This window comes from Papaver somniferum, unplaced genomic scaffold (genome assembly GCF_003573695.1).
Source record: "Papaver somniferum cultivar HN1 unplaced genomic scaffold, ASM357369v1 unplaced-scaffold_21, whole genome shotgun sequence".
NCBI lineage: Eukaryota > Viridiplantae > Streptophyta > Magnoliopsida > Ranunculales > Papaveraceae > Papaver > Papaver somniferum.
This window is the reverse complement of record NW_020631041.1, coordinates 18,086,334-18,114,082: the sequence shown is the minus strand read 5'-3', so window position 1 is coordinate 18,114,082 and position 27,749 is coordinate 18,086,334. Positions and strand designations below refer to the sequence as shown.

At 37.4% G+C, this 27,749-nt stretch overlaps 3 protein-coding genes across 3 annotated transcripts; 2 read left to right on the top strand and 1 right to left on the bottom strand.

Annotated features, from left to right (window-relative positions):
* The first annotated feature begins 4,010 nt into the window (after positions 1-4,010).
* On the top strand, positions 4,011-9,937 carry LOC113340303 (ATP-dependent DNA helicase Q-like 3). The gene is made up of 20 exons (XM_026585511.1): positions 4,011-4,159; positions 4,294-4,480; positions 5,456-5,563; positions 5,689-5,696; positions 5,791-5,874; positions 6,010-6,150; positions 6,235-6,269; positions 6,473-6,556; positions 6,774-6,862; positions 7,146-7,298; positions 7,379-7,475; positions 7,661-7,664; positions 7,770-7,919; positions 8,019-8,111; positions 8,197-8,262; positions 8,341-8,468; positions 8,571-8,665; positions 8,786-8,913; positions 9,045-9,151; positions 9,275-9,937. The coding sequence occupies exons 2-20, from the start codon at positions 4,315-4,317 to the stop codon at positions 9,771-9,773; spliced, it is 2,235 nt and encodes a 744-aa protein (XP_026441296.1). The 5' UTR covers positions 4,011-4,159; positions 4,294-4,314; the 3' UTR covers positions 9,774-9,937.
* A 519-nt stretch (positions 9,938-10,456) lies between these two features.
* LOC113340225 (proteasome subunit alpha type-6-like) lies at positions 10,457-13,362 on the top strand. Its single transcript, XM_026585430.1, has 9 exons — positions 10,457-10,616; positions 11,114-11,208; positions 11,313-11,394; positions 11,899-11,995; positions 12,098-12,156; positions 12,259-12,341; positions 12,430-12,525; positions 12,674-12,733; positions 12,961-13,362. Exons 1-9 carry the CDS (start codon positions 10,541-10,543, stop codon positions 13,051-13,053), a joined length of 741 nt encoding a protein of 246 aa, XP_026441215.1. The 5' UTR covers positions 10,457-10,540; the 3' UTR covers positions 13,054-13,362.
* Positions 13,363-13,702: 340 nt separating this feature from the next.
* Positions 13,703-15,727, bottom strand: LOC113340371 (cytochrome P450 71A1-like). The gene is made up of 2 exons (XM_026585574.1): positions 14,681-15,727; positions 13,703-14,547 (listed from the first exon to the last, which is right to left on the bottom strand). The coding sequence occupies exons 1-2, from the start codon at positions 15,713-15,715 to the stop codon at positions 13,882-13,884; spliced, it is 1,701 nt and encodes a 566-aa protein (XP_026441359.1). The 5' UTR covers positions 15,716-15,727; the 3' UTR covers positions 13,703-13,881.
* Positions 15,728-27,749: the final 12,022 nt, after the last annotated feature.

Below are 27,749 nucleotides of genomic sequence, written 5' to 3'. Positions count from 1 at the left end.
ATCGGAAACAAAACTGAGTACTATCCACCGAATACCAACATTCGAAATATAGATGGATCATTTCCTACCGAATATGAGTCATTTGGAGTTCAGTAACCTATAGTTTTCTGGCCTGTATATTCGGTACTAATTCAAACTTTTCCGATTATATATAATCGGAAAACAACTAAGTACCTAGCCACCGAATAACAAACATTCGGAAAATAAGATGGATCAATTACTACCGAATATGCGTCCTTTGGAGTTCAGTAACCTCTAGTTTTTCTGGCCTGTATATTCGGTAGTAATATCAAAAACACATTTCCGATTATATATAATCGTAAATAAAACTAAGTACCTAGCCACCGAATAACAAACATTCGGAAAATAAGATGGATCAATTCCTACCGAATATGCGTTCTTTGGAGTTATGAATATGCGTCCTTTGGAGTTATGAATATGCATCATATGTATTGTCTACCGAATAACTATATAGTGAGTTATAGAGTTAAAGAAAAAACCTGCAATAGAGCCACGTTCACGGCAACTTGGCAGGTTCCTAGCCTCGACGCCTTTCTCAACTCTTCCATCAAGAATGCTAGGCATGCCGTGCCCCAAGAATAGTCACTGACTTCATGGAGAGGATCCACAAGTTGTATAAGGTTGGCGTCGATCCGGTTGCCAGAAGTATTGGGGAATATGACACATCCCAATACACAGAGGAGATATGCAGTGGCAGCGTGGTTCACTTGCTCATCAGTTAACGTTCCGTTCTTTTCCTTCTCCAAGGTGCCTCGGAACATATTCATCAAAGCTGTAATGTTGATCCTGTCTTGTTCTATAACTGGCATGCCTCCTAAACTCTGTTGTTGTTGTCTCTTCATCCCAACCTAAGCACTTGTTAGTTAGAGAATAAAGTTGTGCCCAACTTAACTGCTTTGTGTAGTTAAACTTCACAGTTGTGCCTTGATCGGGAAGGTTAAGAATCTGCACAACATCATCCGGGGTGATCGTCATCTCCCCAAACGGCATATGGAAAGTATCGGTCTCAGGATACATTCTCTCCACGAACGCCGATATGGCCACACGATCATGTTCCAACAATGAATTCTCGGCGGCATTAGCTAACCCCGAGTTGGCAACAATTGTCTTGAACCTTTCACATTCACCGGATAAAGGCCACGCAAGCATTTTTGTTGGTGCGGCGGTAGGTTTGAGTAGACGGACCGCATCTTGATGATCCTATTAAAGTACATAAAAAAATCCTTAATACCAGTATTACGATATAACACATAGATAATACATTAATAAAAAATAGTAATTTTATTACCTCGGTTTCATATATTTCTCTGGCCCATGAGTCTTTGTATCCAAATAGAAATTTTCCTCCATCCGCTGGTAGTCCAAGGATTGTGCCTGCTGGAATACCCTTCTTCTTCAAGTTCTGAGGGACAAGATGTGATGCTTTCTTAGCAATATCCTTACTTACAACATCTTTTCCTTTTTTGGCTTTTTGGGTACCACTTGGTTGTCCTTCTTCTTATACTCTTGCCACTGGATCAACTGGTTCAACACTTGGTCCTGCACTTTGTTGAGCGGCTTGTTCAACACTTGGTCGCACCCCTTGTTCACTGACTTGTTGTTCAACAGTTGGTTGCACTCCTTGTTGACTGCTTTGTTCTTGTTCGCTTTGTTGAGCACCTGAATTATCTTTGGCACTCCTTTCCCTCCTAGCACTAGCTGTCACTTTCTTCCTCCCTTCTCGACTTTGTCTAAACAACAAAGAAAGGAACAATATTTACAAACTATATAATCGGAAGACAAAGTATGGAAATATAACCCGAATATACACATGCGGACGTAAGAAGACACATATTGTTCCCGAATACAAAACAATCGGAAGCTAACTAAACATATATGCAACCGAATATACATCAATTGGAGTTCAGAAGCTGTAAATTTTTCATCCTACACAATCGGAAGACTAAGTGCACATCTATAACCCGAATGTACAAATTCGGAAGTAAGAAGACACATATTTTTTTCGAATGAAAAACAATCGTAATATAACTAAACATGTTTACAACCGAATATTCATCAACTGGAGTTCAGAAACTCTAAAATTTTATCCTACACAATCGGAGGTATAAAACATTATATTGTCTTCCGAAACTTATGGAATATCAAATTTTGAAAAGAGATTGGATATAGGGGTGCAACCAAAAAATTTGTTATATAGGTGTAAAATTTGCTTTGGGGTGCAAAAAAAATTCTTTAGGGGTGCAAAAATGCAAAATTAGGCTTAAAATATAGAAAAAAACTTCATAGTGGGCCTAAATAGGCTTTGGAGCCATCTGGGCAGGAGATGCAAGTGTACAACCTTGGAATGGGTTGGCTCCGCCCCTGTTTGGACGAGCATAACTTCTAAATTATTCAAATGTTGATCGAACTTTTATTAGTTTTCTGTAATATTTTATGAAATTTTATCTGTTTTATTAAATAATTATAATAAAATTATTTCATAAACAAGAACCAAATCCGTGCGTAGCACGGGTGACAAACTAGTTAATGAAATAATTAGGATGGTTTTTTTGCCAACCGTCCCAAATACACACACTAGGGATGGCTAAATTGGAGTGTCCCAACTGCTCCTTTCTAGGGACGGTTTTTTGAGAAGTGGTCATCCCTAGAACCCTTCTTTTTTGTAGTGCGTCTTAGAGAAAGTACAAAAGTACTATACATGGTGCACATTTTCGTGGCTGAATTAAACTTTAATAAAAGGTCTGGAAAAATAAAATAATACTAACGGGAATATGGTTGTCGTGTACTAAGAGCATGGGCTATGGAATGAGTGTTTTAAACACTCATTCACTGCCAAATTGAGTGAGGACCGAGTGGAAGAGTGTTTTTGTGACCATGAAAGTCCAAAATAGACTGATTTAACGGCTAATGTTTATCAGTTTAGAGAGATTTTTTTCTCTCCAAGTGGCTGAATATATGCCTCTTCCCAGGTTTTTTCTTATAATAAAACCTAATTGTAAGTCCGCATCTAAGAATTTTAAATTAATAAAATTCTAAAAATAGGTTCGAGAGGCAGATTTTTAGCCACTCAACGTGTTTTTTCCCAAACGGCTGAAAATCAGCCGCTTAGTCTCCCCTTTTGTCCACTCATTCGTTCCAATGAGTGTATGGGTGATTATTGGTAGATGAGTGAGTATTCTCGCTCCATAGTAGCACCTAATTTGAGCAAATCCAGTGATACTCGTTCATATTGAATGAGAACACTCACTCCATAGCCCTTGCTCTAAGAACAAGGGTTATGGCCAAAACCAGTGACAGTCCAACTGAAAGAGTAACTTTGTGACCGTGGGAGAGCAAATATATAGATTAGGAGGCTGAAGTTTAGCCGTTTGGAGAGAATTTTTCTCTCCAAGCAGCTAAACATGTGCCTCTTAGTTACTTTTTTTTATAAAACTCCAATGGGCCCCCATAAAAGAGTTTAAACAAAATAAAAAACTAAAAAATCTCTTGAATCGGCAGAAAATTTTGGGAGAATTTTGGGTGAGCGGAAAATTTTTAGCCTCCTAATGAAGGCTTTCGATCAAAATCTTTCAAATCCACATTAGCACCTAATTTGCTCTATTTTGATCAAAATCTTTCAAATTCAACGAGGGCTCTCAATCCATATCCCTTGCTCTAAGCCATGGCTTACTAGCACAGCAGATGTGTAGCTCCCGTCATCCATGACTTAGTTAATTACTGCAATAAACTTCGCTACAAATAATGGTTCCCCATTGGTATATTGCATGCTTACTTTACTCATCGTAGTACTTGCTGGGTGGGTTAAAGACTGATCCACTTCAAGGTGGCATGCAGTCATAAAAGGTGCATCACTCTTGCATTTAAGGTTCATATGTTCATCACTATTAAATCTAAGGTTCAGATGGTGTGTCCCATATCGTAAATTTGTCCGTCTCTATCAGCTTCCATATTTATTGGGCTTTGGCGGTTCGGCCTATACAGAGGTGTACCGAAAGATGGCCACTTGCTGCGGAAAATATAAAATTCCGGAAACCAATTCCTGACATTACAAACTGAAGACAGTGCAGTTGCCGGAAACACTTGAAGCTTTTCCTGCCCCTAATTCTCTTCTCCCTTCTCGGCTACGATTCATAACCAGGTTCTCTTTTTCGTACCATTAATTCTCGAATTAAAGAAAACCCCATGTTTTTTATTATTTTCACCATTTTTGATTATTAGGTCAGTCGGTATTTCTAAGGTTTTTAATTTGATTTGATTTTTTTCTTTTTCAAGGTTCTTCTTACGGTTTGAGACATGAGGAAATTTCTATTGCCGATGCAAAGTGTAGATAAAGTGGATAATAAGAAGGAGAAGAATAAGTCTTGGGATAAAGAAAGTTTAGTGAAGATTTTGAAACAACATTTTGGGTATTCTGAATTCAGAGGGAAACAATTAGAAGCTGTTGAAGCTATTTTATCAGGTAATAATTTATGATTTAAAATGTTATTTTGGTTTATTATTACACATGGTGTTGAATTTCAAGTCTAATACATATGTTATTCAAAAAATATAAATAACTCTGATTTACATAAATATAATTACGAAAGAAAAATAAGTAAAATTTCAGCTTGGTGGACATGTGAAATATTTAGTTTCCTCCGGTGTATCATTATATTTGGTATTAATTAAGAAATACTCTCTAGTGTATTATTAATTTGGTTGTGTTCGAAGGAAAATGAAAAGGAATCAGAAGAGAAAGTCATCTGTTTATAATGTGAAAAAAATGACAGGAGTAAACGACATGTGTATGAGTTTTAGACTCATTAAAGTTGAATGATACACAAATTGCAAGGTATATTTCATGTCCTAGCTGCTCCTTTTCAGTTTCATTTTGTGATGAAAAGAAACCAATAAGATTAGGATGGAACTAAGAAGTAAAATTGTGATTGGATTCTTAGTGTGGCTTCTCTATGTATTTCGCATTTAGTGACGTGTATAAGAGAAACTCCCTATATCTACCGCACAAAATGATATTCAAAAGATAAGCACTAGCTAAGATGCAAGTACTCAACAAGTTTTAGAATCAGCTTTCTCAGAGATGGTAAAATCTTGAAAATCGAAATTTGACATGTCCGCAGAATAAAACTTGCTAATTATTAGCCTAAATTCGATGTATTATTGGAATCTCATCTGTTGGGGGGTTTGGTGGAAAGTCAAAGTTTTAATGTAAACCCTTTGTGTTATCTAACAATTGTCATGCAATTAGATACCCAGCCATGCTTATTGATTAACGTGAAACACTGGGTAGTAAACTGGTGTCACCGACGAGGTTCTTGAGTGTTCCCCACTCATTCTATTCCATTTCATCCTTGGTGAACTGATTTATGTTATGCTTCTATTTCCTTCTAAATATGCAATTATATAGGGTAAGAATTCTGGTATCATCTTATTGTAGGAAGAGATTGTTTTTGTCTCATGCCAACTGGAGGAGGAAAGTCCATGTGTTACCAGATCCCAGCACTATCAAAAGCAGGAATTGTTCTTGTTGTGTGTCCTTTAATAGGTGAAAGAGCTTTTCCTGTTATATATTTCTTAAGTTTGTATTTAAGCTTGCAGAATGCAAGTCAACTGTTTAATGCTGTTACCAATTCTGACTGTTTATGTTGGTGTTTTGGTTTGCTTTGACAGCGTTGATGGTACACTTCCAATATCCTTAATTCAATTTTAGTCTACGTGATCTTAAGCTTTCCTCCAGCTTTGTTGGTTGTTAATGGAGTTTTATTTCAATAGGAAAACCAAGTCAAGGCACTAAAGGAGAAAGGGATTCGTGCAGAATATCTCTCTTCGACTCAAACCTCCAAAGTCAGAGAAAAGGTTACTACTTTCTGGTCATGGGTTGGATTTATATCCACGCTTTTAATTACAAAAACTGAAAAGAATATGAGATCCACAAAAGTTTGATGTTTTTATCCTATTTTATTTTTGACTTGTATCTGATTTTGTTATTAGATTCTTGAGGAGCTCAACTATGGAAAGCCGTCACTAAGGCTACTTTATGTAACACCAGAACTGATTGCAACACAGGGGTTTATGCCAAAGCTGACAAAGCTCCACTCTAGAGGCTTATTGAATCTCATTGCCATAGATGAGGTATGTAAATATGATTTGTAAAAGTGTAATTGTGCTTTAACAGTTTCTGTAGATACTTTATTAATGGTCGTATGTCATTTCTAGGCACATTGCATTTCATCATGGGGACACGATTTCAGGTTTGTGGACGTGACGCTGTATTTGTAACAATTAAGTAATATGTAATAGTGATGCAAGAGGGGAATTACACTGACTGAGTAACACGAAGAACTTCAGTTCTTAGTTTTCCCAACTGCATTAACTATTTGATTCTAAACTAGCAATTGCGGAGTTTATCAGAAGACTCCCTGAACACAGCTCTTATTTTCTGTCATTTTCTCAGGCCCAGCTACCGCAAACTTTCTTCTCTGCGGAATCACCTTCCAGGGGTACCAATACTGGCCTTGACAGCTACAGCTGTTCCTAAGTAAGCTCAGTGTCTCCGTCTTCTTTGCCAGAATGCTAATATATGCTGATATAAGAAAAGATTGATTCATGAAGTTTGTATTGTGCGTGCTTAAAATTAACTCTTTCGCCTTAAAATTTCAGTGCCATTTGAATTCTCAGCATTTGAAGAAGTAAAAGATCTAGAGCTGGTTATAATACAAAATAATGTTTCTGTTACCTGGTTGGCTATCCTGCAGGGTTCAGAAGGATGTGATGGATTCTTTATGCTTGCAACAGCCATTAGTCCTCAGATCATCATTTAATCGTCCTAATATATACTACGAAGGTGCGATCTTGCTTTTCTATGATGGCTAATCTTTGTGTTTGATGCAACTTTTTGTTATCTGCTTTTTTTATGCAGTAGATTGAAATATAATTTTATTTGACGCCTGATATTTCTTTAGTGTGGGTGACCAGTAGGATCAAATCCTCTAGATTGAAAGCCTGGCCTGTATTGGAATGTGTGATTTGATAAAGTGGGTCAGATCTTGCATCTTTCTTGATGTGGGCATACATTTGAGTTCCTAGTCCACATTTAATTGTAATGACCAGATTACTCTTGAATGCAGTTCGGTATAAAGACCTTCTGGAAGATGTCTACTTTGATATGTCTAATCAATTCAAGTCTAGTGGAAATGTATGTGGAATCATTTATTGCCTTGAGCGTACAGCTTGTGATGATTTATCAGCTCATCTATTAAAGAATGGCGTCTCTTGTGCAGGTAAGTAAATGAATAAATTTTATAATATTTAGTAGTTTTTTTAGATGTACATTGTTGCTCATTTTTTATGCTTTATGCAGCTTACCATGCTGGATTGAACAGTAAACAGCGAAGCTCAGTTTTAGACAACTGGTTGTCTTCCAAAGTACAAGTGGTTGTAGCAACTGTTGCTTTTGGGTATGTATCACGTGAAAATAAGATGATTTTCTTTGATCTGTTTTCAAACTACACGTTTCTTTCCTGCTGTTAAATTCGTAGCTTTATTGTATGATTTTGAAGTTGTGATTAATTTGAGTCATTTGTCTTTGGTTGAACGTTCTGCTTGGGCGTCATCTTATTTGACCATATTGGCATTGGTTCAGCATGGTGTGTGCCTTAACACGACAACTTCTTTACAAAGACAATTCTTACATACTTGCAACCTAATGTACTGAAACTGTATGTTTCACTTACTGTTGGACCAAATTCCAGGGAATAGATAGAAAGGATGTTAGGATTGTTTGCCATTTCAATATCCCGAAGTCAATGGAATCCTTCTATCAAGAGTCTGGAAGAGCTGGACGTGATCAGAAACCTTCAAGAAGTTTGTTATATTATGGGATGGATGATCGCAGAAAAATGGTTATACCACAATTAATATTTTTAATACATCAGGAAAACATTTCCCAATTTTCTATTATGGTTTTTATTATCATTTGACCATTTGGCAACTTGTTGCAGGAATTTATTCTTAGTAAATCACAAAACAAGCAGGCAAACTCTTCCAACTCGGAGGGTGGCTCGTCCAAGAAAGCATTAGCTGACTTCAGTCAGGTGCATGTCTAAATCGATAATCGTTTTAATGGACTTTGTAGGAACCTATAATTATGACTCTGAGCTCCAAGTATGATCTTTGCAGATGGTGGAGTATTGCGAAAAATCTAGTTGCCGACGGAAAAAAATTCTTGAGAATTTTGAAGAAAAAGTATGAATATACTAGGTTCTTCTATGCCTTCCTCCATGTTAACTGAATCTTTCCATTTATTCATTTCTCTTTGTATAGGTACCTACATCATTATGTAACAAATCCTGCGATGCCTGCAAGAGCCCAAATGTAGTTGCTAAGAGTCTCGAAGAGCTTACTCTTTCTGCTTACCAGAGGACTGGATTCTCTCGTGTCTTTATCAACAGGTATTTTTTTTCCCTCGTTTGACCAAACCTTTTTTAGTTGTTGTATCGCGAAAATCTGATAATCTTTCATTTGATATTTCGGCATTGTGACAATCCTATCAGTTCGTCATCCGTGGCTTCTGAAGATCGTTACACAGAGTTCTGGAACCGTGATGACGAAGCAAGTGCTTCTGAAGAAGATATATCTGATTCTGATGGTATTTATCTAATTTTCCTTTATTCGCTGCAATCCGCAGTTGTTGCATGCTGGTATAAGTTTTTAAGATGACAAATTATGACATAATTAGTAATCAGGCTTTAAATCTTTGAAATTCTAGATGCAGAAGAACTTGTGAACAACTTGTCAGGGTCAAAATTCTCATCAAAATCCGGATTAAACGAGAAATTGGCAATTTTGCAGCGGGCAGAAGAGAAATACTATCAGGCAGAAGCCCCTTCAAAAGAGGTTTTTTTCATCATATCTTTTTATCCTTTGATAGTACTGCATGTAGTATGTACAGCTTGCTTTGTTAGTATCACAGCGATTGATTATTTTTTTACTTGTATGGGTTTACTAATATTTAAGATGACAAACAGAAGAACAGCGTTGACAAGAAGTCCATATCTGAATCCCTAAGAACAGCTATCAAACAAAGGTTATTGAACACTCTAAAACAGACTGAGCAACGTCTTGGAATCTTAAAGTAAGTAGACATCTTCCTAATCATCTATCTTGTTGAAGATCCTTATCTTCTTTCGCGGTGCTTTGAGATTAACATTGTCTTCATATTCATATGCATTACACGATCTTTTCCTACTTTGTGCAGGATAGATTTGGAGGCTTCTGCAGCTTTTCTTGAAGACGAGTGTTACAAGAAGTACGCGAAAGTTGGGAAGACATTCTATAATTCACAAATGGCAAGTACGGTGAGGTGGTTATCTACCTCAAGTATGGTGGAGATAATGAACCGGCTTAGCTCCTGTGTCACTCAGGACCCCTCTACTCCCAAGCCATCAGATGACCCATCAACAGCTTCTTCCCTTTCCATGAATCCAGATATGCAAGATCAAAATTCGCTAGAAGTTGGTGAAGAGGAAGTCCAAATTGTTGTTGATTCAAGTACTTCCATAGAAACACCCATGATTCCAACTTCCTCCGAAACAATACACCATCTTCCTCCAATTCCATCATTTGCAGAGTTTGTTACTCAGAAAGGGAAAAACGGTCAATCAAATATTTCTTCTACGTCAAGATCCGAGAAGCATTCATCTACAAGAACATCAAAAGAAGATGATGCTGCAGAGAAAAGAATGAGACTGCACTAGAATTATTCATGACTCAGTCTTTCTTTTTCTTCTTTTGGTTGCTTGCTCGTACTCTCATAGTTGATTGGCAAATCCTGCGTTCTTTTGCAACCTTGAATTTTGTTTGGAGTTTGATCTCAAAGCTTAATTATTCCACAACATTTCTCGTATTTTGGTTCCTCGTATAAGTTTTGTTCCATAGCGCTCAGCTTTAAAATAAATAAGCCAGGCCCGGCAAAGCCTATCACAAGCAAAGAGGGCTTGTGCCAGTACGGGTTCCACGTACTGACTCACCCTCATGAACGAGGGTATGTATCTCATAAAAAAACCGGGAGAAAGTTGAAAGCATAACTATGCTGAACCATGACATTCAATTTAGATTATGCCACAAGTTTCAATAAGATTTTTCTTTGGTGTTTTTACAGCGAGCATAGCACGACTCATTTGGAACATTTTTTTTTTTTTGACTAAATATGTGTGTTTTGAACCAGACTTCCACTGATCCATGTCATTTACAGTCTAGGTTCTTCCCATTTCTTTTCTTTGCGGGATGCGGCGCCGCTCATAGTTGTGACTTGGCCTCTTTCTCGTGCCGGGCCCAGTGCAGCTTCTTTACATGAAAAAGCCCGGGCTAGTTTTGTCTTTTCCCGTTTCTTCTTAAGCAATTCACTTTTGGTCCTCGCTCTTATATTCTTCTCCCCCATTCAGTCTTTCTATTTTCAGTCCTCTTCTTGATCTGCGAAAAAAATACTCTCTCTGTGTAAAAAAAAACCCCTAAACTTCGAAAGATGAGTCGAGGAAGTGGAGCTGGTTATGATCGTCACATCACTATTTTCTCACCTGAAGGTCGGCTTTATCAAGTCGGTAAGCATTCTTTACTTACTTTCTCCTTCAAAAATACCAGTAAAAGTTAGGGTTTGATGTCTTTTATTGAAATTAGTTAATCTTTTTATGTTCATCTTGATTTTCAAGGTTAGATTAGTGATGGGTTTGTTTTTTCATACTTGATTTCATCAATTAGACATTGATTCAGTTTTCTAGGGTTTTGGATGAGATAAAAATTTGGGGGAGATTTTAGGTTTTGTAATGAAAATATTTTCTTTTGGTGTGTGTATTTCGATTCACAGTGTTGAATTAGTAAAGGGCTTGTCTGATTTTGCACAATTTTGTGGTGGTGGGTTGTACTTGAGCCTACCTGGACCACCGGAGGTTAAACTAGTTCGTCGTCTGTTGATGTAACCAGAGTTGTATGTCTGATCCAATTTGTTTTGATCTTAGAGAATATTGGTTTTAGGTATGATGAATAATTTATGGAGATGTTTGTGATTGCTGAATGACGGATGTTATGTTGTTAATGGTAGAGTACGCTTTTAAGGCGGTGAAAGCAGCGGGGATTACCTCGATTGGAGTCCGAGGGAAGGATTCAGTATGTGTAGTCACACAAAAGAAGGTTCCGGTAAGTAATTGTTTAGGATGATGGTTGTGTATATACTTAGTGTGATCTTTAAGTTTGGGTTATAAGGAACTAAGAAGTGGTTGTTTATTATTTTTCAAATACAGGACAAACTTTTGGACCAATCAAGTGTTACTCATCTTTTCCCTATCACTAAGTATCTTGGTTTATTGGCAACTGGCATGACAGGTTTCCTTCTAAACTCCTTGATTTGGTAGTAGGTCTGAATTATGAATATATGAAGGATTTCTTTTTCTTTTTGTTGCAAAGTATGCCAATTAGCACTTGTTGCTTTGTTAATTTATCATGTTTAGGTGTTTAGGGAAATGTAAGTGTGTGTTGATAATATTGTAGGATGCCTGTTAGTTGTTTGCTCTGCCGTAGTACTGTCATTATGTAATTTTTGTCACTCATGTAACCTGAGAAAGTATAAGCTTCTCTCGCACTTTGTTTAGCTACGCTGTCACCATACGTATTTTTATGTGCAGAGAAACAAAAGTTTAAAGATTTTAGTTGATATGATCTTCTCTTAAACTTTGTTTAACATGTACAACTTAACCTATTTATATTGGGATTGGTATTAATTTGCTTCTCTTTAAACTACTTGGAGCTTCCACATTGTCCATAGCTCATGCTCTTTTAGTAGTTTCATATATCTCACATACTGTACACTGACCTGTCTTTTTCAATTAGCCGATGCAAGGTCCTTGGTCCAACAAGCTAGGAACCAAGCAGCTGAATTTCGTTTCAAATGGGGATACGAAATGCCTGTGGACGTACTAGCCAAATGGTATGATGAATAGACCACATTTGGTGGATCATTTCATTTGACTATTCAACCTCTTATAATTTCATTAATCGACTTACAATAATGTAATTCAAAAAAATGCAGGCTTGCTGACAAATCACAGGTCTATACCCAACATGCCTATATGAGGCCCCTTGGAGTAGGTTAGTAATTTCTTTCTTGAAAAAATGTTGTACTCTTTTGTTTCCGCTGCTTTAGATTGTCTTGCTAACGATACGCTTTTTCCCTTCTGTTGCAATTTGAAGCTGCTATGGTTCTGGGCATTGATGAAGAAAACGGCCCTCAACTTTACAAGTGTGATCCAGCTGGTCATTTTTTCGGTCACAAGGTACTTTCTGCTGTACATATTCTAATTTTTGTCCTATCATGAACCTCATGTTGGAACCTGAGTCTGATATCCTCACTTTCACATCCAGGCTACAAGTGCTGGCTTAAAGGAACAAGAGGCAATTAACTTTCTGGAGAAGAAAATGAAGAACGATCCCCAATTTACCTACGAAGAGACAGTACAGGTAAACATTTCCGCTCTGTTGTCAGTTTGATTTAAACCCTGAATGCCCTCAAAGGTCAACTGTTTGGAATTAAAGTTCTTTAGCGTGGCCTGTGTTCTAGTTGATGTATGCGCATTTGGAGGTCTGACATTTACCTCTTATTGTGTAGACTGCGATATCTGCTCTTCAATCAGTTCTACAAGAGGATTTCAAGGCTACTGAAATTGAGGTATTTGTTACTGTTCAAATATTATCTTTTCTTTGGATTAATAATCACGAGTATTTGAGATATAATTTCTGGCATGGAAAACTGAAGAATTGTTTTAGAGGTTTTTAGTTGTTGCCAATGAACCATAGATTTATTCTAGGAACAGTCATCTTCTATCGTAAGGCAACTTTTGTTATTTTTGGGCATTTTCTAAATTGGTCATGAAAATATGTCATGTTTCAATGTAGGTTGGAGTTGTGAGAAAAGAACATACAGAATTCCGAGTACTGACAACCGAGGAGATTGACGAACACTTGACTGCTATCAGTGAGAGGGACTAAGCCATCATTGGAATTGTTGCTGAATGAATGAAAGCTCACTATCTGAATGCTTTGCCCAAGGATGCCATGAGTTTTTGTTAAAAATAGATATTGAACCTTCCCTTAAAACGCTTACAGGTCTCCTCAAATTTCATCAGGGCTCTGTTTGTTTAAGTAGTGACCAGATATGTGTTATCTTCTCAGTGTAACTTTCACTGTAATGCACTGCAGAACTATTAAGGGCATTGTGAACGAGGTTATTTTTCATTCATATGTGCAAGGGTCTTAACCCTTTTCTATGGGTATCTGGTTGCTTCATCTTAGTGGTCATATATTTCTATCATTCTTTTTTTTTTGAGTTAAATCTACTCTGAAGAAGAACTTTGGTGTACTTTGAAGGACTTTGAACCTGGCTTAGACCTGGTTACACTTGCAACTAACAGGTAATAGTCATTTTCTACAATTGGCATGATTTGTAGATGTATGGTTATTACCGTATTTTGGTAGACTCTGGAGAAGAAACTTCACGAGTTGAAGAAGAAACCGACTATTACCGTATTTTGGTTTAGATTTGGCCTAAACATCAAACTGCAGCGTATGAAATTACAAATCAAACACTCACCTAAACGAAGCAAGACACAATGCACTCAATTAAGAATTCATCCATATATATACATCCTCCATGCGCTGCCTTTAATTTGGGTGAACACAACTTTTCCTTAATTACAGATACCTTCTCCCTTCTATTCCGATAGTATATTTACATATATTATGCACACAAAGAAATATATTTCAAAAAAAAAAGGAGCTGAGATGATGATGAGCTGAATGCGCACTGTTGACTGGGGTTTAGTTAGGATTAGGAGCACTGTTACGACGGCCATCTGCTTCTTCAAAGAGCTGAGATGATGCGTACATCGTCGGAACAACGTGAAGAGGAGTTTTCTTACTAGCAGTAAGACCAAAAGTCTCAGTCATGTCAAGTTCGTCTGCTTTTTCACCGTCTGGAAGCTCCCAATTGAAGCAGTACAAGAGACTGGCAAGAGTATACTCGACAATACTAATGCCAAAAGATATACCGGGGCACCGTCTTCTTCCTGATCCAAATGGAAGGTACTCAAAATCTTGACCATTAAAATCAATCTGGCTGTTTATGAATCTCTCCGGGCGAAATTCTTCTGCATCGTCCCATACGTTAGAATCTCTGTGGATTGCCCACATATTGATAAAAACTTTTGTTTTTGCAGGGATATCATAACCTGCTAACTGGGTACTCTTAGCTGTTTCTCTAGGAGTTAAGAAAGGTAAAGGTATATGTAGTCTTAATGTTTCCTTCACAATACATTTCAAATAGTTCATTTGATTAATGTCATCTTCTTCTACCTTAGGTTTCTTTCCCACAACTCTCCTCACCTCATCTTGTGCTTTCCTCATCACTTCCGGATTCTTTATAAGATCCGCCATTGCCCATTCCATTGTTCTTGCCGATGTATCACTTCCACCAAGAAACATATCCTGTTAGTGAAAAAAGAATTTGGATTTAGTTAATTAGTTGGATACGTGCAGCCTAGCTATTAGTCTTAAACCTTAGGATAAAAAGATATAGACACAAAAGAGAGATAGGGAGATAGAGATATGTTCTAGTTACCAGGAGTATTGCTTTGATATTATTCCGAGAGAGATTAGTTTTATAATCTTGCTGAGAAAGGATAAGAATATCCATCAAGTCTAATTTGTCACTATCTTGAACTTGACCTTGATCGTCTTGTAATTCGGAATGACGAAGTAAATGCTCATCGATGGCTTGATCTAAAAAGATATCTAGTTCTTGAATCACCTTCTTAAACCTACTATGTAGTCCAGTAACAACATCCATCCAACCAAGAGATGGAAAGAAATCACCAAAACTAAAAGCGGAAAACATAGCCACATAATCACTTGACATTTTAGGGAATCTGTTTCCATGAGCACTTTCAAACCTAACACCAAGAGTACACCTTGTAAGTACATTGTTTGTCAGAGTTTGCAGTATATCAGTAAGATTTATGGCTACTTGTGCACCGGTTTTCCTTGACAAACATGAACTAGCTATCTTATTTATCACAACATCGACTTCTTCTACTCTCACATGCTTAAACGATTGAATCCTTTTCGGACTCAATAGCTCCAAAACACAAATCTTCTTCACTTGCCTCCAATAGTCACCATAAGATGAAAATACAATATCACTACTTCCATAAAGAAGTGCCTTACTGGCGGCAGTAGGAGTCCTGTTTGCGAAAATAAGATCTTGGCTTTTCATTATCTCTTTAGCCATTTCTACAGATGAGACTACGAGAGTTGGTGATTGACCCAAGTACAAGAACATTAAGGGGCCGTACCTTTGAGAAAGATCTCGGATGGATCTATGAGCTACAGTACCTAGCTGATGAAGGTTCCCAATAATCGGAAACCTTGGTGGAGAGGGTAGTAGATTATGAACATGGGACTGTTTTGTTGGTGACCAAACTCTATGGATCTTAAACAGGAAGAGAAACGAGATTAAAAGCACAGGAACTGAGATAAGAAATAAATGAATGTTTGAATAACATTTTGATTGTTCTCCAACCCATTTCTGTAGCAATACGAGCATAGAAAATAGATCCATCCTTTGCTTAATTTGAAGTGGTTTAGCTAGAATCATATTACAAACCTGTCAATATATCATAGGTTTTGAAAGGGTTTGATTAAACACAACCGTCATTAAATTGTCAAATGAATGACTCATTGTATTATGTGATTAAAGTAAATGTTGATGCGTTGTCTTATCAGTGGGTTTCCCAAAAGGTGCACGAAATGAATATGTTATCCGTCTCTTCCTCTTAAATTAATACTCGAATATGCGAAATCGTGATAACCATAAGTTTGAATAGTTTATCACCTTTTTTTTTTTCCTCTTCTACCCCCATCCTTGCTGCTTTCCATTTACGGCAATAAATAAAGGCAATAGCGGTATCTCTAGCATATTCCTCAAGGCATAAGAACAAGTCTTTTTCTTCTTTAAGTTTTTCTTTTTCTAATTTTGATACACGAACAAGTCATACCGGATGAAAATTCAATCTTTCAAGGTTGCAATAGACAATAGTGAGTTGCTGCTCCTTCCGTGGTATCATCGAATGGTGCTTAGTATTGAGAGATTCATCATCTTTTACTGGCCTTATTGCATGTTCTGTGTATGATTGGGTTTTACTCGCAACCAATTTGTTTGATTTGAAAGATTTCTTGGTATCTTGTGTATCATCTTGATTGATTGCTGTAAGTTAAGTGGGACTGGTATGGTATAACCACTATCCCTTGAAGTGTTCAACACTACTCGCAACTTAGAGGAGCTAGGCAATTATCCTGGTTCAAATGGAACGAAAAATCTTGGACATTGCCAACAAAAATTTGGAAATCCAAGTCTTCTATAATGACATCAAACCCGTATTCAAAATCATTGGCAGATTATATGGATATGTGATCATGGTTCATGGATATACAATTCATTTTCATGACGTGTATTAGCTTATACAAACCATTGCAAATGCTACGCTGGTTTTGAAGAGAGGGCCAGTCTGGCCAGAGGGGGTATTGATATCAAAATCTGGAAATAATTTTATGATTTTCATGTTAACCGGAATATAACTAACATAACTAACTAAAAGGGTACCGTTAGTATTTTTAGGGGTATATAAAGGACTGCCCAATTATTATTATTATTATCATTATCCTTTGCTATTTCATAATTTAAAAAAGAAGAAATCTTCCAACTATATATAAATATAAAAGAAACATTCCTTGCTAGTATTTGCTTTCTTTAGCAAAATAACAAAGCGGTGGTGCTATTCACAGCACAAAACACCATTCTACTCACAGCTCACAACATCTAAACCCAACATTTTTCAAATGGTGTATCCTTTTCTCTAACTGTGTGTTCCGGCTGAATAAATTGGACCACTATTTTTACAACACCTAGCATTTGAATGGTGATTAGTGTGGTGAAGAGTGCTTGGAATAGCATTTCCGATAACAAAGTTTTATAGTAAACAGTCAATAATAAAATTTATAGTAAACAATCAATAAGAAAATAAAAAGAAGTTGTACAAAGTGCTTCGTGTGAAGAAAAGAAAACACCCAAGTGGGCAACTTTGAAAATGTTAACATCAGAATCACTAAAAAATTTAACATAAAAGTCTAATTTGTTAGGGAAAAAAAGGGGACCTACATTGACAAATATTAATTGTATAGATAACAAAAAGACACATGAAGTGTGAACCTCATATCGGTAGGATGGTCAAGGACTAGATTAGGAAATCTAGGTGGTTTGGGAAACCAATTACTAGTATCCTAAGTATAGCAACTTAAGAGAGTCAAGTTAGGAAACCCTATACTGGTAGGAAAGTAATCCTTATTAAGGAATGTGTCCAGCCCTATTGATATGTATAAATAGCCATAGAGAGAACTAGAGAAAACACACCAGGACTAAGTAAGAGTTATCTTCTTCTTGTCTAAGGCTTTGTATATTCCAACCTATACGGTGATATATAAAATTACTTATTCCTTCCCGAGGATTCAACCTCGTTAAATACTTGTTCTTCTTGTGTGTGTGATTGTGTTCTTGGCGATATTGAGATACCTCGTAGTAGTGCAAACCTAACGCTTCTGCAGGCTTTGGCGCAACAATTGGTATCAGAGCAAGGAGACGCTCTTGGATACGGGTACTCAGATTGAAGTTGAAGTGAAGGTATTTTTATGAAGATTGCTTGAGGTAATACTAATCTCAAAGGTTCTGTTTTTTATCTATATTTAATTGTTTGAGAACAATGGTTGACGGGGATAAACCAGTTGATCCGAAAGATCCTTTATGAGAATATTCGGAGTCCACAAGAAAAGATAAAGAAACAAAAGAAGAAATACTTCATTCACATAGATCACAACTCAAGGTAGAAAAGTTTACAGGAACCAATAACTTTGGTTTATGGAGAACAGACGTAATGGATACTCTTGTTCATCTTGACCTAGAAGAAGCTCTAGTAGATCAGCCAGTTGAGATATCTGCTAAGCAGTGGAACAAGATGAATAGATTATGTTTTGCTTCGGCACGAGGGTGTTTAGCAGCTGCAGTAAGAGTTAATTATCAGCACGAGACTTCAATTAAGGATCTCTGGGAAAAGCTAGAGAAAGAATACCTTGTGAAGAACGTGGCCAATAGGATACATCTGAAAAGGAATTTGTATCGCTATAACATGAAGAAAGGTGCAACCCTAACCGAGCACCTAGATTCATATAATAAACTTCTTGTTGAGTTGGTTAACTACGATGAGAAGATCAACGACGAGGAACAAGTTGTGTGTCTGATAAACTCTCTTCCTGAAAAGTATGAACCCGTGATTAAAGCATTAATGCACGACAAGGATAAGATGACATACGCTGAGGTCGCTACAACATTGCGTGGTGAGGAGTTTAAGAAGATGGATCGTGAAGACCTTGCAAGTGAAGCTAATAATGACTTAATTCTTGTAAGAGGTCGTTCAACAGACAGGAGAAAGAAGATTGGTGGTTATGGTAAAGGTAGAGGGCGTTCTAAGAGTAGAACACGACTACAGAAAGATAAGTGTGCTTGGTGCCATGACTTTGGTCAGTGGGCTAAGGATTGTACCAAGCGTAAGGAAAGAGAAGGATATAATAGTAATACCGAGGTGAGCATTGCTAAAGGTAATGAAGAATCAGTGATGCTTCTGATTTCTCACTAAATGTGACACCATCAGGTTGTACTATTATAGATGGTACATGGGTATTAGATACTGGAGCAACGTATCATATATGTCCATATAGGGAATGGTTCTCAAGTTTTTAAGAGATTGATGGAGAAGTACGTATGGGAAACAATCACACCTGCATGGTGATTGGGATTGGTAGTGTTCGTATCAAGATGCATGATGGTATGGTTAGAGAGCTGAAAGAGGTAATATTTGTACCTGCCACAAAGAAGAATCTGATTTCGCTCGGAACTTTGGAAGCTAAGGGCTACAAGTTAGTCGCTGAAAATGGTGTTATAAAGGTAATCTCTGGATCTATGGTAATCATGAAGGGCACACGTCAACATAACTTGTATTACTTGAATGAGAGTACAACAACAGGGGATGTGTCTATTTATGAACACATCAAGAGTGCAGCTACCGAGAAGATGAAGCTATGGCACATGAGACTTGCACATCCAGGTGAAAAGTTGTTGCATAGGTTGATTGAACAAGACTTGTTGAAAGGTGTTATTGCCTGCAAGTTAGCATTTTGTGAACATTATGTTAAGGGCAAGAAAACAAGAACAAGCTTTGGCATAGCTATCCATAATACTAGTGGATTTCTTGACTATGTTTACTCAGATGTTTGGGGTCCTTCCAAGAATGCATCATTGGGAGGGAAACATTGGTTTTTGTCGTTCATTGATGACTACTCTAGGCGTGTATGGGTGTACACCATGAGGCATAAGGATGAATTCCTAGAAGTCTTTGTGAGGTGAAAAAAGGAAACTGAGACTCAAACTGGCAGAAAGATCAAAGTACAACGTTCGGACAATGGTGGAGAATGCAAGAGTGATCCATTCTTGCAAGTATGTCAGGATGAGGGGATAAAAAGGCACTTCACAGTTAAGAAGACACCGAAACACAATGGGGTAGCTGAATGCATGAATCGTACTTTGCTGGAGAAGGTACGATGTATGTTATCTAATGCTGGATTAGGTAAGGCGTTTTGGGCCGAGGCAATTACGTATGCGTGCTTACTCATTAATAGGTTTCCATTAGCTGCATTAGAAGGTAAAACTCCTATGGAGAAGTGGTTTGGTAAACCAGATTATGATTATGACTCAATTCATATCTTTGGTTGTCCTGCGTGGTATCGTGTTAGTGAAAACAAGCTTGATAGCCGTGTTGTGAAAGGAATCTTTGTGGATATGAAGAGTGGAGCAAAAGGGTTCAAGATTTGGAATCCAGTTGAGAAGAAGATAGTCATGAGTAGAGATGTCACATTTGATGAGATGTCTATGGTAAAGTCTTCGGGTTCTCGGCAGGTGGAGAACAGAAGCACCAGTACTAATGAGCCTTTGCAGCAGGTGGAGATTGATGCAACTCCACCAATTCCAGCTAAGTATGTATATGTTCAGAATACATATGAAGACAGTGGATCTGCAAGAGAAGTAGATACTGAAGTTCCAAATGATAGTGACGTTGTTGAGGAAGAGGAACAAGAGTCAGTAGAAGATACATAAGCTACGGAGACCATAGCAACCAACAAACCGAGAAGATCAACCAGGAAGCCTGGTTGGATGACTGATTACATTGCATATGCATTACCAGTTGTTGAAGATGGTACTCCTATTTCCTATTTAGAAGCTGTACGTAGTGCATAGTGTAAAGAATGGGAAGGTGCAAAGCAGGACGAGATGGAGTCTCTTTACCAGAATGGCACATGGATTCTTATGAACCTTCCGAACGGTAAGAAGGCCATAGGGTGCAAGTGGGTATATGATAAGAAAGAAAGATCTTCGGTAAATGAAGTATGCTACAAGGTAAGGTTAGTTGCAAAAGGTTATGCCCAAAAAGAAGGGATTGACTACAATGAGGTGTTCTCTTCAGTGGTAAAACACTCAACAATCCGTATTTATTTGGCCTTGGTAGCACAATATGATTTAGACCTAGTTCAGCTAGATGTTAAGACAACATTCTTACATGGTGATCTAGAAGAGAAGATCTATATGACTCAGCCGAGTGGGTTCAAGGTTGCTGGAAAAGAAGATTGTGTATGTAAACTGAAGAGATCGTTGTACGGGCTGAAGCAGTCTCCAAGACAATGGTACAAGAGATTTGACCAGTTTGAGATGAAATATCTGGGAGAAGCTAAGAAGATTCTTGGTATGGATATTCAACGTAACTGAGTGAAGGGTAAGGTTTGTTTATCTCAAAAGGCATATTTGAAGAAAGTGTTACAGAAGTTTGGTGTCTACGATGGAACTAAATCTGTAAGTACTCTCCTTGCTGCTCATTTTAAGTTGAATGCATGTATGTCTCCTACTACTGAAGAAGAGCGAAATTATATGGCCCAAGTCCCATATGTTGAGGCTGTTGGTAGCTTGACGTATACGATGGTACATACAAGGCCGGACATTTCACATGTTGTTAGTATGGTCAGCCGTTATATGCATTGTCTTGGTAAGGGGCTTGGCAAGTTGTGAAATGGATTTTGAGGTGTCTTTACGGTACGATTGATGTTGGCTTGGAGTTTGTGAAGGATAGAAGTAATAATCATTTGTGTGTTGGGTATGTGGATTCCGACTATGCTGGTGATTTGGATAAGAGACGTTCAACTACAGGGTATGTATTTACCATAGCAGGGGCACCAGTAAGTTGGATATCAATCTTACAGTCTACTGTGGCGCTTTTAACTACGGAGGCGAAATATATGGCAGTGACTGAGGCATTTAAGGAGGCTATATGGCTACAAGGTTTGCTAGATGACTTAGGAGTTATGAAAGACCAACTGCCTGTGTGTTGTGATAGTCTAAGTGCAATTTATTTGGATAAGAATCAAGTGCATCATACTAGAACCAAAAATATTGACGTACGATTTCACTCTGTGAGAGAAATTATTGAACAAGAAGACATTCTACTTGTGAAGATCGATACCAAAGACAATCCAGCTGATATGTTGACTAAAGTAGTATCTGGGATAAAGTTTGGACATTGTTTGAAATTGATACACATCCTTCCGGTTTGGTTTTGGGGTAAAGGTTCTGAAGAACTTGGTGGAGGTCTTCTAGCAAGGCCATTTGAGAGAACTACGGTCGGGTTTGATTCATATTAAGGATACGTAGGCAGCCAGTGATGGTTCAATCGACGTTGGAAGATGAAGGTGATTTTTTCTATTGATCGTCTCATGCATGAATGCATGATCTGAGGTGTATAATTTTTGGTAGGATGGTCAAGGACTAGATTAGGAAATCTAGTTGGTTTGGGAAACCAATTACTAGTGTCCTAAGTATATCAACTTAAGAGGTTTGTCTCTTAGAGTTAAGTTAGGAAACCCTATACTTGTAGGAAAGTAATCCTTATTAAGGAATGTGTCTAGAACTATTAATATGTATAAATAGTCATAGAGAGAACTAGAGAAAACACACCAGAACTAAGTAAGAGTTCCCTTCTTCTCGTCTAAGGATTTGTATATTCCAACCTATACGGTGATATATAAAATTGTTTATTCCTTCCCGAGGATTCAACCTCGTTAAATACTTGTTCTTCTTGTGTGTGTGATTGTGTTCTTGGCGATATTGAGATACCTCGTAGTAGTGCAAACCTAATGCTTCCGCAAGTTTTGGCGCAACACCCCATATTACGCATATTTGTGTAAAAATGTTAATTTTATATATTCATTTATTTGGTAACATTATCTAACGACATGTCCCATTTTATGCGTGCTAAGAATTTTATCCTACTGTATACCTGTTGATGGTGGATTTTCGACAAAGGTCAAAATCGTAAAATCATGATAGTGCATGTTTCTAACCCGGCTTCAGGAACGCATGTGACGATTCATATTCTACGATCCGTGAACCGTTTCATGATCTCTGATTGAGTGAGTGTTCCTCTCAGAGCTATGATGAATATGTTTCTCGAAGGGCCTCCCCGGTTGAGCGTTCGATGTTTCACACATTTCATCATCACCTCTATGTAGAATCTTAATGATTGGGCGGTTTTCTATACATAATTGTTTGTTAGAGAGCTGAACGCCTTCAGGACGTCGCACCGTTCGTTGTTCCCTGACTACTCAGAGATACCCACCTCTATATAGAATCTTAATAATTGGGCAGTTTTCTAGACATAATTGTTCGTTAGAGAGCGGAACGCCTTCAGGACGTCACGATGCACGTTGTTACCTGACTATGTAGAGAGACCGTGTATAGTATCTTGATGATTGGGTGGTTATCTAGACATAATTATTTGTTAGAGAGCTGAACGCCTTCAGGACGTCACGTCGTTCGTTGTTCCCTGACTATACACCCCTCAGAACGAATATGATGCTTCAACTATCTCATATCTCGATTCTGCACATAGATTAACTCTAGTGTCATTCGCCAACTGAATTTCTATAAAATAATCTATTATATCTCATTACTCCGTTCACTGAATTCCCCGTCTGGATTCATGGATTAGTGATAGATAACCATTTTATTTCATTACTCCGTTCCTTGAGTTCCCCAACTGGATTCCATGGATTAGTAATAGATACACAATTCATTTTTATTACTACGTTCATGAATCATTCTCCGCTGAATTTCATGAATTAGTAATACTTACTCAACAATCGGGCATCTGGACTATCACCGAGTAAGCCCCAAGAAAATGGTGCAAGTGTACTCAACGATGATGCACGAACGAGCACCCAAATGCACGAACGAGCATTCAAAAATATGGACAAATGAGGAAACCTACGCAAAATAGGAGAGAGAAAATAATAATAATAATAAAATAAAAAGAGGCTCCTAGGGACCGGGCCCACCGGCCGGCCGGCCATGCCGCCATGGCCGGTCCCCCACGCCTCTTCCTTTATTTTTCCTTATTTTATTATTTTCATGATCTCATGAAGACTTCTTCGTTCGAGCAAATTTCCTTGTTTGAGCAAACCTTACGGTTTCTCCATATTTTTCCCTCAAATGATGAAAAATAATAAAAATAGGAGAAGGTGTCACAGGACCAGGCCACCTAGCCGGCCGACCATTCCCTAGCCGTGGCCGGTCCCACACCTTTCAATTCCTTGTTTTTCATAATTATTATTTCCCTCATCTCATGAAACTCCTCCGTTTGAGCAAAAACCCTGATTTTTCCATATTTTCTCAAATATTGCTCAAACCATGAAAAGGAAAAAAACATCAAATGGCCCCGTGACTGACTACTCTACTCACGGCTAACATTAAAATATCATTATTTTAATATTCTCAAAATTTTGGCCACACGAACAAAGTTCTACTCGCTCATTCGAGCAAAATTGAGAATTTCAGTCAAGATCAAACTCTTCTGAAAATCAAAAATATTGCTCAAACGCATATCAAAAAATACCAAAACTCTCAGGACTGAGACACGAACATTATGGTGACACAAGCATGCTTCCTTGACCAACCAAGGCCGACCCTAAGGCTTGCAAGGATCCGGTCCCACACATCTTTATAATTTGGACCTAATTTGATCAATTGCTCATATTGGGTCCAAACTCTTTCAAACCAACTTGGAATTTGCTCAAACGACCATCAGTTGGTCGCACGACCACCAAGGGACGGTCCCATGACCTCTTGGTCGGTCCCTCACTTCTCCATAATTAGGTTTTATTACCTAATGCTCAGACGAGCACTATTTTAATAAATGATTAAACCAGCATTTAATCACCCTTTCACCAATTGGTCAACAAAGAAATTTGGTGCATGCTCACATGAGCACCTAGACACTACATGGTCGTCCATCATCCCATGTAGCAGGTCCCTCCTTCACTGATTGATTTTCAATAAATCACCAATTGATCAACAATCGATCAAAATTAGGGTTTCGAACTGAATGCTCTGCAAATCATCATTTTGAGCAAGTTTAAACACAAATAATTTTATGTTGATCCAGAAATCAACATCTGAATTAATTATATAATATTCAGTCCAGCTACCAATATTTTAAGTAATATTTTATTTGGTCATGTTACCAATAATTCATCAAACGAGCAATATTCGCTCAGACGAACAATATTTTCTCAAACGAGTAATATTGATTTAACCATCAATATTCAATAATTTTACTCAGACGCGAGAAACGTTGCTCAGAGTGGTAATATTGATTCAACTATCAATATTCAACGATTTATCATACGACCAATATTTGCTCAAACTATCATCATGTTGATTCAAGAACTATACGTCTCAACAGACATGTTCAATCCATGAATCACTGAGCATTCTTCAATCATGCTCAATCCAACAAAACTTAGACTCACTATCTAATCAAGTCAACGACTGACTAATCAAATACAGGTCTTCTTTGCAGACTCCACGTTCGTGAGACATCAATCACGTCACATGGGGGATATCAATTAGGGTTTTGGTCTGGCGACCTACAACACGTGTGTTCATCCATGATGAGAAATGTGAGTAAGTCGTGTAAGAAGTTGAGGGAGTTATAAAAGTAGTGGGTGGACAATCAACCAAGTCTCCACACGACCTGGAACTGGTTAACACACGATTTTCCACTTTCCCACTCTTTCACTCGAGCAACCATCGAACTTACTGGAGAACAATGTGTCTACTATTCTGGAAATATAAATAAGTCTCTGAATCCACGATTTAATGAGGGATAATTTTTCGAGTAATCACTCTTAAGAATTCCATCAATATACCGGAACTTATTCGAACTCAAAAGTTCACAGAAAACTTGCAGAAACCTACAACACATTCACAATCCTGGATCATCATTGATCTCACATAATTCTCAGCTTCCCTCCTACAGATCAACCCATCTCCTTCTTTGTGACCGAATTGACTCTGGAACAACCATTGACTTGATTTAGGCCGGAGTCCTACAGATTGATCTCTCGAACTCAAAGCACTCCCGTGCAGTGCATCTGTTTGAGGTTAAGTAGTGTGCTCGGTTGAGGAGTCTCTTCCGCACGGTCGTCTCTTCACTTTCCTGAAAAACCAGCAAATCATTTTTCCCCATCTACAATATCAAATCAAACCAAATTATGAAAATAAGATGTAAATAGAACAGTCGTTAGACAGTGCATAAATTTATGCCTGAAGTTTATATTCGAACCAATATTATCTTTTAACCAAAAGTATAACAGGGGTAGTCAAATGAGATTTCTATACATTTTCATATATTTTTTATTTCAGTGACTTCCGGATATTCTCTGAAAATCTAGAGATTTCTAGTGATTTTCAGAGAGTATTTTAGAGAATCTTTATGACTTGTATAGAGACAAAAAAATGATATTTGTAAATAGTCTTTGTGATTCATTGAGACAAAAAATGTATATTATTTAACTAAAAATTTAAAACATCGACCGATTTTTTATTATGCACGTTAAATGTTAATAAAAATACCATGAATACCTAGTAAAATATTAGTTAGTTGTCAAAATAAATCTCACAGTTGTCATATGCCTAAGTTTTCTGTCATCCCATATTTTTTATTTGCTATGCTATCTCATCCCTGGTTAGCATCGTTCTTTTCACTGTTTCATATGAGGACATATCCTTTGAAGTGGCAAAGAGAAAGCACGGTCGGTATACACAAGGGAAAAGAAGAAGAGAGAGAAGATATCTGTAATTGCAGGAAATCCTACAACACACCCCTTGTATTATCATGACTATGATTTCTAGATCTAAACTTATTTGATATGAAAATAAAGATAAATATAATGAAAATAGAAAATAAGACACAAGATTTACGTGGTTCGATCAATTTGATCTACATCCACGGGGTTAGGTTTTACTATGATTATTTGTAATTACATCTTGATTACATGGAGTCTCCATTAATGAGTATTTGGAGCTCTAGGTTGGTAGAGGAAGAAGAACGAAACAATAATAATACAAATTCTAAAAAAACTCTCTTCTCTCTCTCTGAATTTCCCTTTATATAGGTGTTTACATAGTGGATGACAGCTCATATATAGTGGAGTACAACTCATATTATCTCGCACCCAAACTACATTCTCGCAAGCTTCGCTACCTTCTCGCAAACTCTCTCTATGACTTCGCAAGATCTATCTATAATATCGCAAACTCTTACCGTTGTGCGATATTTGGATCCTACATCTTGCCTCTTTTTCCTTGAATATTGCTTGAAGAGCGATCTTTAAGGAAAAATCCACTTTGTTGTAGTCGTTGGAGAGAGATACGTGTTGTTGGAGTAGTCTTTGATCTTTGTTGATGAAGGAACGAGCGAAATAATACTGGATTTGAAAAGTATGTACTTGCCTCTATTCTTTTGTGAAGTTCCGGAATGTTGCGAAGTAAATAAGAAGTATCATCTTTTGATGTATGCGAAGTATGAAGTATCCTTGATGAAGTATAAGAAATATTCAATTCTCGAAATGTAAGAAGTATCCGTCCTTGAATGAGAATAATAAGTATTGCCTCTATTCATGCGAAATTATTACTCCATTTTTGGTGATTCTTGCCGAGAAGATAAAGAACATAAAATGTTTTCTTGGTAATCCATAGTTGCCTCTGTTCTTTATCTATGAGGGTAGAATCTTTGAGAAAATGTTGAATGTGTGAATTGTTTCTTCATTCTCATCTTTCCTCTGTCTCATGTTTTTTGCTCATGCGATGGTATAATCTCTTCAAGTTGCTTATAATTGTGCGAAATAATTGAGCGAAATGATCATTGTTCGGAATAATCACATTCTGCAAAATTTTGACACATTCTGCGAAATTCTGACATATTCTGAATAATCCTACGAAACTCTGAATAATCCTACGAAATTCTGACACATTCTGCGAAATTCTGAATAATCCTGCGAAATTCTGAATAATCCTGCGAAATTCTGAAAAATTCTGCGAAATTCTAAATAATTCTGCGAAATTCTGAATAATTCTGCGGCTGAAAAATTCTGCGAAATTCTGAATATTTCTGCGAAATTCTGCGATATTATTGCAAAGTTCT

Bases quoted from the DNA above. Each gene is read 5' to 3' on its own strand.
- LOC113340303 (XM_026585511.1), top strand. From the start codon at position 4,315: ATGAGGAAATTTCTATTGCCGATGCAAAGTGTAGATAAAGTGGATAAT. The intron at 5,875-6,009 runs GTTACTACTTTC...TTTTGTTATTAG, and splicing joins CCTCCAAAGTCAGAGAAAAG to ATTCTTGAGGAGCTCAACTA. The intron at 8,469-8,570 runs GTATTTTTTTTC...CAATCCTATCAG, and splicing joins TCTCGTGTCTTTATCAACAG to TTCGTCATCCGTGGCTTCTG.
- LOC113340225 (XM_026585430.1), top strand. From the start codon at position 10,541: ATGAGTCGAGGAAGTGGAGCTGGTTATGATCGTCACATCACTATTTTC. The intron at 10,617-11,113 runs GTAAGCATTCTT...TGTTAATGGTAG, and splicing joins AGGTCGGCTTTATCAAGTCG to AGTACGCTTTTAAGGCGGTG. The intron at 12,342-12,429 runs GTACTTTCTGCT...TTTCACATCCAG, and splicing joins GTCATTTTTTCGGTCACAAG to GCTACAAGTGCTGGCTTAAA.
- LOC113340371 (XM_026585574.1), bottom strand. From the start codon at position 15,715: ATGATTCTAGCTAAACCACTTCAAATTAAGCAAAGGATGGATCTATTT. The intron at 14,548-14,680 runs GTAACTAGAACA...TTTCACTAACAG, and splicing joins ATATCAAAGCAATACTCCTG to GATATGTTTCTTGGTGGAAG.